Genomic DNA, 13304 nt, shown 5'->3' on the forward strand with positions numbered 1-13304 from the left:
AGAGCAACAAAGGTGATTAGGGGACTGGAGGATAAAACAAACGAAGAACAGTTGCAGGGATTGGGTGAGTCTAGTTTAATGAAGAGAAGGACTAGGGGTGACATGATAGCAGTCTTCCAATATTTGAGGGGCTGCCACAAAGAAAAGGGGGCTCAACCTATTCTCCAAAGCACCCAAGGGCAGGAGAAGAAGCAACGGGTGGAAACTAACCAAGGGGAGAAGCAACCTGGAACTAAGCAGAAACTTCCTGGCAGTGAGAACAGTCAACCAGTGGAATGGCTCCCCTCCAGAAGTTGTGGGGCCTCCAACCCTGGAGGTTTGTTAAGAGACTGGACTGGACAGCCACTTGTCCAGAATAGTGTAGGGACTCCTGCTTGAGTAGGGGGCTGGACTAGAAGGCCTCCAAGGTCCCTTCCAACTCTGTTAAGCTGTATCTGTCCTCACCGCCTGGTCAGCCATGACTGGCTGGGGAATTCTGGGAGTTGAAGTCCTCAAGTCTTCAAGTTGCCAAGATTGGGCTCCCCTGGTGTAAACCTATTGCCCTACCCTACAAAGCTCTCGGCAGGAGAGGACGTGATGGCTTGGAAGCATGTTGATGGTAATTCCAGACAGCCGGAGGACAAACTTGCTTGGATATTGCCCGGATAATGAGGGACTCCTGCTTGAGTAGGGGGTTGGACTAGAAGACCTCCAAGGTCCCTTCCAACTCTGTTAAGCTGTATATTCACTGCCTGATCAGAGTGAGATCTGGACACAGGGCAATAGCAATAGCCCTTCGGCTTATATGCCGCTTCACAGTGCTTCACAGCCCTCTCTAAGCGGTTTACAGAGTCAGCCTCTTGCCCCCAACAATCTGGGTCCTCATTTTACTGATCAAAGAAGTGTGGAAGGCTGGGACAACCAAGACGGAACTGAGCCTGCTTTTCCCAGATGTGTTAATCCTCGGCCGGGGCCAGAGGCTGGAGAAGGTTGGCATTCGGACATGGCAAGTTATTATTCTGGGTGGGGGAGGCTGTACAGCCCCTGCTCCTCCTAGAGCAGCCGTCACCAACTGGTGGTCCATGGACCACTGGTGATCCACAAGAAAATTTTGGTGGTCCACAGAAGCATTATTTGCATTTTTTATATTGCACAAAATCAGGGGTCCTCAACCTACGGTCCCTGGGCTGGATACATGCAATGAACGTTTGTGTTGCTGCAGAGGGTCTCCCCCTTTGGGGTCTTTTTGTGTAGGTCAGAGGGAGGGAGAAATTCTGACTTGGGGTCTGCTTCAGCCTCCTGGTGTGGGGCTTTGGGCAAAGGCTGGAGGGAAGAGCCGGAGGGCCTCGTTCCAGTGGGACTGCATCATGGCCTGGAACTGGCTGACCATCTCAGCCTGCTGAGCCTCCAGGCGCCGATACCTGACCTTGCACTCCTGCAGGTCTGCCCTCTGCTTGGAAAGCCTATGCTCCTAGTCCTCAGTGAGGTGCTTCTGCTGAGCCTCCTTCTCGGCCAGATCCAATTTAACTGAGCCAGCTGTTTTCCCAACGCTTTCTCGTGGTGGCTGCTTAGCTCCAGGAACTGCTTCCTGTTGGGGCCCTAAGGAGCCTGGGCAGGCAGGCGAGGAGTAGTGAGTAGAGGCTGGCAAGGGGGCCCTTGATGTGAGTGACATTGAGTTTAACCACGCCCACCCAGTCCCATGTCCACCGTGCCACGCCCACCCAGCCGGTCATTAGGCCAATCCTATTAGTGGTCCACGGGATTTAAAATTATGAATTTAGTGGTCCCTGAGGTCCGAAAGGTTGGAGTCCCCGTCCTAGAGGGATGCCTCCCACCGACAGCCTTTTGCAAGGCAGCCCCCTAGTGCTTGAAGGGTGGAGAGCCAGTGAGGAGAGTCCAGTTCCCATCATCCCCAGCAGATATTGGATTGTCCTAGGTTAGCTGGATTAAACCTCTTTCAGATCAGACCTTTGGATAAAAAATGTGGTGTTGGTTTTTTTTTTTTTTTTTTTTTGTTTTTTGGAAGCTGTTGCTGGAAATATTTTTTTTTCTTTCCAATGCGCAAAACCAGTTATTTTTGCCACAGTGCCGAGGAGAAATGACATTCAACGCATTGAACTAACCATTTCTATTTTGAACCAATGCTTCATTTCCTTGAGAAAAATTAAAGCGAGGCATGCCATTAGGAGAAGCTGCTGCCGAGGGAGGCAGCCGTTGCCAGGCCCCGGCTTTGGAGAAGGCCCCCCGCCCCACCAGCTGGATTGGGATTGGGGACCCCAGGGGGAAGGGGTCAACCTGCCCCCATTGGAAAGGCTGCCAAGGGCTTCTAGAAAAGTGGCACCCAGAGCTGAGTTTTACGTGCCAAATGGTGCCCAGAAGTCTCACGGCGTGGAGATAAGCACCAAGATGCTCTAGGGAGGGGTCCTTAGCGCTCTCTGAGCTGGGTGGTTTTCTCGCAGACGTTTCATGACCCCCCTAGGGAATATCATCAGTGCTAGAAAGGAGAAGGAAGAAAAAAAGGGTCTTTGGTGCCCTCTCAGCTTGGCGGTTTTCTAGCAGATGTTTCTTGCTCAGCACTGATGATGTTTCCAAGTTGGTTCATGAAACATCTGCAGGAAAACCGCCAAGCTCACAGAGCACCAGGGATCCCCATGTGAACCCTGAGCTACAAATGCTCTCCTTGGTCAGATGCCAAAGTGCAGCAAATACATTTCATAAATTCTCCTCCTCATCTTCAGTTGAAGGGATGCCAGCCTTCTTCAGCTTAGCCTCTTCCTAGCGTATCTCAAACTGGAGTCCGGTGTCCCTTTCCTTTGGCATTCCCTGGCTCAACTGAAGGGCAAAAATGCCTGGCATTGTCTCTTGGCCGAGATGGAACCAGGACTCTCCTTTGCCCGCTGCCTGCCCTCCCACCTCCCGCAGGGTGCTTCCACTCGCCCCTTCTTGCCCCTTCGAAAGAGCCCAACAGCCCACAGGTCCAGGCTAAGGAGGAGGGGAGGAGGACTGTAGAAGGCCCAGAGGAGATTCGCCTGGCAAAAACAACCTGGACTTAAGGAGAAACCTCCTAACGGTGAGGACAATTAACCAGTGGAAGGGCCTGCCACCAGAAGTTGTGGGGGCTCCATCAGTGGAAGCTTTCAAGAGGAGACTGGACAGTCACTTGTCTGAAATGGCATCGGGCTTCCTGCCTAAGCCGGGGGCTGGAATAGAAGATCTCCGAGGTCCCTTCCAACTTCTGTTCTGTTCTGTTCCAGTCGCTTCTGAGCGGTTGCCCGGGCTCTCTCTCCCCACTTTCCCAGGGACTGGCCAGAAAGGGAAGGAGACTTGGTCCTCAGGCGCCTTGGCTCACTTCCTTGAGGCATCACCCTTCAGGAGCCACTAATTGGCTTTAGCTTCTGTTTGTGGCCACCAGCCGACTTTGGATGAGCAGAGGTGGGCTTTCCTCCTCCACCTGAGACAAACCTTGATTCTAGGACTGGATCCGGTTCTGAAATGGCATCTTGGGTCAGGTTGCCAGGCTGATCCTAGTCCTCCTTTGCATGCATGTTGTTTGTTCAATAAATCATGGATAACTTCCTCCTCCTCCTCCTCCCCCTCATTTCCCTTCTGCATCAAGTGATTGACTAATATTCTTTGCAAACACCGTGTCCTTTGTGAAGGAGGAGCCTGTGAGTCAGAGCCTGATCAGCCACCTCTTTGCCCACCTGGCACTGAAGTCCCTGCTCCGAAGCCCTTTCTCCCACGAGAGTGACAAATGCAGAGGCGGCTTTCAAAAGGAGCCCCACGAAGGACACGCTGCCTGGAAGGGCCCCTTTCCACCGGGAAGCATCACGTTTGCTCTGGCTTGAGGCTTCCTGAGGCCCACGGAGGAGAGCCGAGAGAAACGTAGGGCTGTGCACGGGACTAGAAGCTGGTAGGAAGACTCGGAGGACCGATAAAGGAGAATGTTTGCAGCTCAGGGTTCAACCGTGGGGTCCTTGGTGTGCTCTGAGCTTGGTAGTTTTCTTGCAGGCATTTCATAACCCAACTAGGCAACGTCATCAATGCTAGAAGAGAGGGGGGGACTGTGAGGTCTTGGTACTCTCTGAGCTTGGTTGTTTTCTGGTAGACCTTTCGTGACCTAACTAGGCAACATCATCAGTGCTGTGGGGGGGGAGGAGAATTGTGGGGTTCTTGGTAGTCTCTGATCTTGGTGGTTTTCTTGCAGACATTTTATGACCCAAGTATGTAACATCATCAGTGCCAGAATGGAGCGAGCTTTGCTCTCTGTTTATACCCCCGTCAAGGAACTGCCACAACAGTAAACAACAGCGTAATCAGGGAACCACCAAGAACCCTCCCACCAACACTGACAGGGCAAAACACTCATATATAAACGGAGAATAAAACCTCTCCCTTCTAGCACTGATGATGTTACCTAGTTGGGTTGTGGAACGTCTCAGGTTTTCTCCAGGAAATACCCAATTATAACCAAGAGTTTGGTTTTATAACTGTATAGTCTGGTCTTGGAGCCTGCCCTATTGTTTCTGTGGGTTTTGGTCCTCTCGGGAGTAGAAAAAGGTGCTGGCAGCAGCCAGGAGGGCTGGTGGGGACGTCTTGCCCCCTGGGGTACAGGGGGCATGTGGGGCCATTCCAAAAAGCTGGAAACTCTTCCCGTCCCAACCAAGAAATCCGTCCACTGTGTCACTAAAAGGAAACCTGGAGAGTGAATTGATGTCGTCTCTTTCTTCTTTTTCTTTCCCTTTTGTCTTTTTTTCCTCTTTTTTGCCCACCAGAAAAACTTAACGAACTGAATATAAAATATGTCATTATTTCAGCTCAGAGAAAACATCCATTGTTATCCGTTGCTTGAATGGATAAATAGAATTCTTTATTACAGTGCAATATTGAATCGCTTCCTGCGATTTCTTGGAATGCTTGTTTGAAGGTTATTTGGGCCATTTTGGTATTAAATATTCTTTGCTGAAGTGGATCTTGATGGTTTCAACGGCTGGAGACAAAACCAGAACAGTCTGAGCCGGTTCCTAGCTGTAAGCCCAGCCGCATTGGGTTGGCTCCTCCCCTGGCAAGGCAGAGCCAAGGAGGGGGCAGGTCCTGGGGTGCTCTGGGGCTGGGCACCCTCAGCAGCCCCTCCCGGGTGCAGCCGTGGGGATCAGAGGCCTTGCAGTTCTTCTGCCGATCTTTAGGGACACCTGTGGCCAGATGTTGCCTGCAAAGTTGGGGGGAGTCCCAGGAGGTGGGGCCAGCTCCTCCTCCTCCTCCTCCTCTTATCCCTTCTCTCCTTGCCACACAGGTGAACGGTGTGAACGTGGTGAAGGTCGGGCACAAGCAGGTGGTCTCGCTCATCCGCCAGGGGGGAAACCACCTGGTGATGAAAGTGGTCTCGGTCAGTCGCAAGCCAGAGTCAGAAGACCTCATTCGGAAGAAAGGTGAGTGCAGAGCAGACCCCGCCCACCCTCTTTGGTTTGAGTCTGCCTCGAGGCTCTCGGCTGCCCTTGGGGGCTCCATTCTCCACGGCTGCAGCTGCCTCTCTGGGCCAGGCACCGTTGCCCCTGCCTGCGGTTTGCCCTCCCCGTCCCCAAGCATCCGTTCTCTTGTCTTCTCCAGCCTGGTGGTCAGTTGTCCAGGCCTCCATGCAGGAAGCAGAAACCTGGTGAAATATTGCCCAGCAACAGCTGGCCCCGAGCCCCATGGCCTAGGCCAAGGTAGACTCGGAGGGCACGTTGGTTGGGGGGGGGGACGGGACACCCATGGGGGAGGGAGGAGCTGTGGCAATAGCAGCAGGACCTAAGACGTATATACTGCCCCACAGTGCTTCATAGCTGACTCTGGGCAGTTTGCAGTGTCTGCATTATTTGCACATTGTCCCCCACAATCTGGGTCCTCCTTGGAAGGATGGACGGCTGAGTCAACCTCAAGCCCGTCAGGATCGAAGTCCAGGCTGTGGGCAGAGTTTGCCTGCAATTCTGCATTTCAACCACTGCGCCACCTGGTCAAGAGAGCGGGAACTTGCCACTCTGGCTGAGAGCTGACAAGTGCTCCCTTGGCCCATGTTATCTCAGGCAGAAGAGCGACAGCAAAGCTCTTATGGCCCTGATGCTGTTCCCTAGTTGGGTCACGAAACGTCTGCAAGGAAACTACCAAGCTCAGAGAGCACCAAGGAGCCCTCAGATGTTTCTTCAGAGGCATCTAAGTGAGCAACTTGTGTCCTTTGGCCTTTTTCCTTATGGAGAAGATGCTTTCTGGAGCCCACCAGGAACTAAACGGTGCCCCTCATACCTCTCTGATTGGCAGCCCGAGAGACCATGGGTCCATGAGAGGGCAACATCTGAAGAGGAAAATTGGCTGCATGGGAGAGACCGGAGCCTCTGTGGCACAAAGGGAGCGGGGAAGTCACTCTTTGCCGAGTGGGAAGTGAAGGACCCCAAAAGAGAAGGAAGGGTACCCCCAGTTGTTCCTTTGCCCCCTGATGAAGAGTAGAAGTCCTCTCCTTCCACTTATCAGATGCCACCTTCTTGGTGGTGTCATTCTGGGGCTTCGTCCACCTTCTCTGCCGTCCCTTGTTGTCGTCCTAAGGAACATTGCAGCGTGCAGGATGAGGCCACTCTGGGGCTGAGCCTCATCAGGAAGGCTCCTTCTGTCCATCCCGAAAGGTGATTTCTGCTCTTGAATGGCCCTTGAATCCTTTCACTGGGGCGGCGGGGGGGGGGGGGGGGGCTGAAATTCCCTGGATTGCTGTAAATGGCCGAAAGGGAAGGAAAGTGATGAACTCCAAGGGAGGGATAGCATTTTAACCCAGCTCCCCCCTCCCCAATTGCCAGAAAGTCAAAGAGGCAGAATCGAAGCAGAGAAAGGCGCAGGCAGAATCCCCTTCCTTGGTCTCTTCAGAAGGCAAAACAGAAGCTGCGAAATAGAGAGTGGAGAAGAGCTCAAAAATAGCCCTTATTCAACGTTAAACAAAAGGAGGAAGTCACGAACAACTTTGGGGCTTGCATTACATACAAGAGCGAAGTGGATAGTTGTTCTTACCCAATGCCGGCATGGGCTTCAAAAGCCCAGCAAAGGACGCCTACTATGGTCTATTTCCGTGCTGATGCCAGGCGGGCATATTTGGTCGGTAGCCTCCATGCAACCCCGTAAGGTGGGCTTGAGGCCGAGAAGGGGAGTGTACCAGGAGACCAGAGGCATTGGCCATGAAGTCACTGTGCCAAGCAGGCACTTGGAGGGCCAGGATGCCTCCCACACCAGGAGTTTGGCTCTGCACCATCCCGATGGACCAGTCAGTGTCTCTTCCACCGGAAGGAATTATTGGGGGAGGGGGCGCAGAAGGAGGGGCCCCACAGGTGCCAGGAAGCTGCAGAAGGCATCCTGGGCTCTTTCTTCAGCCCCACTCCCAACAAGCTGGCAGAAAGGGGCTCCCGGAGGGGGGAGGGGGGGAAGGTCTCATGCCTCTTTCTATCGGTCGGTCGGGGGCGGGAGCCATAGACCGCCCCGCCCTGCCAGGTGGCTGACCTCGGGCTGAAGCAGGCCCGGAGGGGAGGGGGGGGAGGGGAGGGGAGAGGCTCCCCGGAGCTAAGGGAGGGGAAGCCGCAGCCGCAGCCCGATGGCCGCAGTTGGAGGGCGGCTGAAGGTGGGCTGGGGAGGGTCCGGCAGCCTCCTGGGCGCGGCGCCTTCTCCGCCAGGGGCCCGGCTGCCCCGGCCCCGCCGCCCCCCTGCCCGCGCGGGGTCTCTGCTGCAGGCGGCGCCGGAGAAGCGGCCGGGCTGGTTGCCATGGCAACGGGGAGCGTGGCGGAGCCTGCCTCGCTCGGGCGCCCGCGGGCGAAGTGACGAGCCGCCGCCCGGCAGATGGAGGGCGGGGAGGAGGGGGAGGCGCGCCCGGCGGAGAACCGCGCGGCCCGGCCTGGGCAAGAGGGCCGGCCGGCGGGACCCCCCGCCCGCTGAGGCAGCCCCGCGCTGGCGGGACGATGAAGAAGTTCGCCTCCACGCGCAGCCTGAACAAGATCCTGCAGCAGTGCGACTCCTCCTCGTCCCGCGAGTACGAGGAGATCCAGGCGGTGGAGAAGAAGTGGCACCTGCACCTGGCCGCGCCGCGCAAGCTGCTGCTGCCGCTGGACAGGCGCTGCAAGACGGGCTCTCTCTTCCTTGCAGCCCCGCCGCCGCCCAAGCGGGCGCCCAGCACCACCCTCACCCTGCGCTCCAAGTCCATGACCGCCGAGCTGGAAGAGCTGGGTAAGTGGCCCCGGGGGGCTCCCAGCCACGCCCTTTCCTGCTTTTGCAAGGAGCCCCCCTCCCTCCCTCCCTCCTCACCGGGCGTCTCTCCACCCCGGAGGCTTCTATCCCTGCACAGCTGCCGCTCCCGCCTGGCAAAGCCTTTGCCGAGCCGCCATCCGCCCACCCGCCGCGCTTGCATGCAGCCTCTGCCTGCCTTTCACCTCCAGGCAAGACGTCCCTGACAAGTCCTCCGCCTTGGACTTCGACTCCCAGGACCCCTCGGTCAGGTGTTCCTGGCTGGGGAATTCTGGGAGTTGAAGTCCACGCATCTTCGAGTTGGCTAACACTGGCCTAGAGGGTCTCCTTTCCAGACCCTGCCCAGGTTTCTCAGCCGGATCAGGGCTCTTTCTTGATCTGCCCAAAGTCCCCACGCACCTCCCCCCCCCATTCCTGAGGGATGTTCCCAAAGAGAGGAGCAAGACTGCTGGTGGAAAGGACGCCCCAAAGAACACCCCTTCCTGAATGGAATCTACCTCTCCCAGGATTATGTTGCAGGATCCAATCTGAGTCGGTCCCCGGGACCAGAGATTTGGCCTTCCAAACTTTCGGACTCCAGCACGAGTCCAAGAGCCTGGAAGATGAAATCTCTGATCCAGGTGACTGACTCGATTGGATCCTGCAGCTCCTGCCGGAGTCATCCTAGCACGCTTGAGGGAAACGCTCCTCCAACCCAGACTTTCCCCGAGGGGGGGGGAGGGGACTCTGATCTCAGCCTCCCAAAGTCTTGCATTCTCAGATGGGCATCGGGCGAGGGAAGGAAGGCTTCCCCAAAGGGTCTTGGGAGGTTCTCCTCCGTGTTGGTTGGGCAGCAAAGGAGGCTTTGCAAAGCAACGATTGGTTGCCTTGACCTCCTGCCCAGGGGTGGGTTTCACTGACCTTTGCTACCGGTTCACTCTCGTGCGTGCTCTTGCTTTGTTCACGCGCACGCCACTTCTGTGCAATGGCAGAAGCTTCTTGGTTTGCACAGATCGCATTTGATGACCTCCGGGTGGGTGGGCGCAGCCTCCCACCGCCACTGCTACGAGCTCACCCGAACCGGTAGCAACCCCCGACTGCTCCTGCCCCCACAGAGGTCTTCTCCTGAAGAGCCAGGTTGGGCAATCCTAGCTCTCCCTCAGCTCTGCGCAGCCACCCAGTTGGGCCCTCCCCTTGTGATCATCATCACCATCCCTTTTTTGGAGAACCTTGGATTGCTCCATCCCCCATGGTCCTTTTCAGCAACACACCTTTCGTGGACCAGCCCAGCTGCTGGAATGGCCACTTGGGCCTTGAAAGTCCTTTTCTCCCTAAAAACCATCCAGACCAGGCTGAGGCCACTTGCCTCCTTCCCTCCCAGAAGTTTAGCCCAGCCGGGGACAGGCTGTCCTCTGGAAAGCAGGTGGGTTTCTCCAACAGGTGTGAGGATCACTGGTCACTAAGATCCCTGGATTGACCCCAGCACCTCCGCAGCCCCCCTCTTGGGCCAGGATGTGTCTGATGGTAGCTGACATCCTTCTTGGGCAGCTGGCATCTTCTTCAGTTTCTGCCATTTCCACTGACAGCGAAGTGCCTTGTGCAAGTGAAGAGAGTGGGGGGCTGGACCCCTGAGAGGCAATGGGGGGGAGAAGGGGGTCTGGAAAGAGGAGCACCCCTGGGAGGCATCCTGGTGCGCCATTCTCTAGCGCATCCTTTGAGACCCTACCAGGGTCTTTACCTGAGGTTCTTAGGTGGTCCCCAGTGCCCCATTGGCTTGACTGGCCCCTCCCCAGAGTTGTGATGCAGTGGAGGAAGCAGAGATGAACCCCAGTTTCTTTGGGAGCCACAGAGGGGGGAGAAGGAGGAAAATGGGCAGGGAAGGGCCAAGGAAAACTCAGATGCCCTGGTGCCAAGCCTCGCTGCTGTGGGGGAGCACGCATGCTGGGCGAGGGGCTGGGAGGGGCACGACGGCTGCCTTGTGGGGGACATGTCCAGGGCTGCATCCCAGAATGCTGCTCCCCCACCCCGCCTGTGAGGAGGCCCTCACCCCAGGCCCTGTCTCCTCTTGGCAGAGGCAGGGGGTGCAGCCCAGGGGAGGAAAACCTGCCATCCTGCCACTGACGTCTTGTACTTTGTTTCTTGATTCCAAGCCTCGATGCGGAGGAGGAAAGGGGGTGAGTGCAACTCCCCATACCGGGGGTCCTCTGGGTATCAGGCGGCCCCTCCCACCCACCCTCTTCCCTCCCTCCCTCCCTCCCTCCGTCTCCAGTGGGGAAGAAGGTGCTTCCACAGCCAGTGCAAGGAAGGGGCCCTTGGCGGAGCCATAACTTTGGCACCGCTTCCAGATGTTCCCCAGATGTTCCAAGCCCTGGGGTGCCAGCCTTGCTGGAGGGAGCCAACACTGGAAGTGTTTAAGAAGAGATTGGACAACCATTGGTCTGAAACGGTAGAGGGTCTCCTGGTTAAGCAGCGGGTTGGAGTAGAAGGCCTCCAAGAGCCCTTCCGACTCTGTTATGCTGTTATTCCTGACGGTGAGAACAACCACTGGAACGGCTTGTCTGCAGAAGTTGTGGGGCTCCGTCAGAAAAGATTGGAAAGCCATTTTCCTGAAAGGGTGGAGCCAGGGCTTGGACGAGAAGACCTTCAAGGTCCCTCCCAGCTCTCTGGTGCTGTTGTTCAGCAGGCCCTGGCCAGACTGACCCGTGGGAGGGACCCTGAGTAAGGACTCTTGCCTTGGGTAGGGGGTTGGACTAGAAGACCTCCAGGGTCTTTCCAGCTGTTGGATTCTACGGTTCCCCTCTATTCCCTAAAAGCAGCTTCCCATGATGCGATATTTGCTGATAAATAATGCCCACTTGGGCCTATCTAGGGACTCATTGAATTACCCTCCCAGCTCTCGGTTCTGCCCCCGTCACAGTGATGGAGCAGAGGTCACAAGGCAGCTCCTGTTACGGCCCAGGGAGGGGCCAGACCAGATTTTGGGCTGTAGTAATTCTTTCTCTCTTGCGTGGGGTGAGGTTGGGTGGCGAATGGGGTGCCAAGACCTTGTTGGTTCAATATGGCAGCTGGGGGATGTCAGGTTCAAGTTGGCATAGATTGGGCAGGTGATGGGGAAATGGTTCTTGATGGATGCCCATCAGGTTCCTCCTAGGAAGCCTCTCTGCCATTGGTCACTGCCACTTCTGAAGTGTGCCGGCACTTGAGGCCAAAGCGACTTCTTTGCTGTTTCTTGCTCTGCTGACCTGAACTGAGGATCAGCCCTCTGACTACTTCCCAATCAGGGACACCAGAGCCGTGATGTGGTTCTGCCTGAGGCAGCCAAGGTTGAAATGGGTTTAGGTAGTTGCAGTTCAGCCTCCAGGAGCCTTAACGTGGTGGATTGTGACTTGGATCACCAAACTAAGCCATGTCACATCTTATATGTCAGGACATGGCATGTCATAGGAAGACAGCAATTGTATTTTGTAAGCCCAGGTTGAGAACCGAGTTATGTGAGCCCAGCCAGTGAGTTCAGCAGGCTTCCTCAGACCAGAGAGAGATCTTCCAGATCTTATATTAAGTCTGCTTGATCTCTTTCAACATGATGCATCTTGGCTGCAGGCCAGGAGATTCAGGGTTTGGGGTGCCAAAGGATGCTTGCAAAGAGAGGACAATCCATGGCCTGGAAGAGCTGTTGATGAGCACCAAGTGCCAGAGGCCTTGGAGGCCCTTCCTGAGCTGGAGAAGGACCTGGAGAAAGGGAGGGGATGCCAGAATGGAGATGGACATGGACAATTCCGCAGGGACATCTGTCCAGGCGTTCTCCAGCAGGAGGTGGCAGGATGGGTGAGGGGGAGAAGCTGGAGCATCAAAGCCACAGAAAGCCCTCGTCCTGCAGAGTCTTGCCAAGAAGCTGTCCTGGCCCAGCCCCCTACCTGGAGAGTTGGGAAAGGATCTAGCAGCCAGGAGAGGCGGATGGATCCCGCAGGGCAGACGGGTCTACCAGAGCAACAGCCTCGTGCAACAGCCCTCCTGGAAGGAGAAGAAACCTTGGAGGCTGCAAGGACCAGAAGGAAGTTCCTGACAGTGAGAACAATTCATCAGTGGAACGACCTGCCTGCAGAAGTTGTGGTTGCTCCAACACTGGAAGGTTTTAAGAAGAGATGGGACACCCATTTGTCTGAAATCGTATAGGGTTCCTTGCCTGAGCAGGGGGTTGGACTAGAAGACCGCCGAGGTCCCTTCCAACTCTGATATTCTGTAAAATGCGCCCCTCGTTCACCCAAGTAGTGCCACTCCAGACTGCTGCCCCAATAGCATTTCTCTGGGGGGGGAGGGGTATTGTGAATAACTGCAAAGGGGCTGCTGGGTAGGGCAAGGGTGAAATGCCCTTTTACTCACATCCCGGAAAAAATCCCCGCCCCCAACGCAGGGCTGACTTGCCCTAGTAGTGAAAACCGACCTCACAAATATGTTTGCAAGGAGGGGGTGGCAAGCTGATAAACAACCCTCCCCTCCCCCCACAGGAAGCCAGCCAATGCCCAGAGCAGGCAGCGGAGAAGAGAAAGGCGGGCAGGGTCCAAAGAGGTCCAGAATCATCCCAGTAATGCTGGTTTGGGGCCTGTTAGGGAGGTTTAAGGGTGGGAGACTCGGTTCTGGCAATAGAGGAATCCTGCTCCCACCTGCCCCATCGAAAGAGGACAAATGTTTGGGCCCACCAGTGGTGGGTTGCTCCTGGTTCTCATAGGTTCGCAAGAACCAGTAGTAAAAATTTGTAGTAGTTCAGAGAACCGGTAATGACATTGGCTGGCCACACCCCGGAACCAGTCCCCGGCCGGGTTGACGCTCGCTTACCCCGCCCACCTCATCAGAGGCTTTTTTTTTTTTTTTTTTTTTTACTTTTAAAAGTATTTTTTCTACAACCTCTTCGGCCAAAAAAATGCTTTTAAAAGTAAAAAAAAAAATGCCTCTGATGATCACACAGCTCAGCTGGGATCATCAGAGGCTTTTAAAAGCATTTTTTTCTGCAACCTCTTAAGGTTGTAGAAAAAATGTTTTTAAAAGAAAAAAAAAGTTGGCCACGCCCACCCACTCACATTAAACCCCCACCAAGCCACGCC

At 55.5% G+C, this 13304-nt stretch overlaps 1 protein-coding gene across 1 annotated transcript in view; it reads left to right on the plus strand.

Annotated features, from left to right (window-relative positions):
* Positions 1 to 13304, plus strand: part of SHANK3 (SH3 and multiple ankyrin repeat domains 3) — a 197595-nt gene that overhangs the window by 160298 nt on the left and 23993 nt on the right. The window contains exons 16-18 of the mRNA XM_070947935.1: positions 5273 to 5408; positions 8128 to 8208; positions 10356 to 10379. Coding sequence (XP_070804036.1) covers positions 5273 to 5408; positions 8128 to 8208; positions 10356 to 10379 — 241 coding nt within the window. The remainder of the gene's footprint in view (positions 1 to 5272; positions 5409 to 8127; positions 8209 to 10355; positions 10380 to 13304) is intronic.

The sequence above is a fragment of the Pituophis catenifer genome, unplaced genomic scaffold, assembly GCF_029215685.1.
Source record: "Pituophis catenifer annectens isolate HBS135680 unplaced genomic scaffold, rPitCat1.0.hap2 SCAF_7, whole genome shotgun sequence".
NCBI classification, from domain to species: Eukaryota; Metazoa; Chordata; class Lepidosauria; order Squamata; family Colubridae; genus Pituophis; species Pituophis catenifer.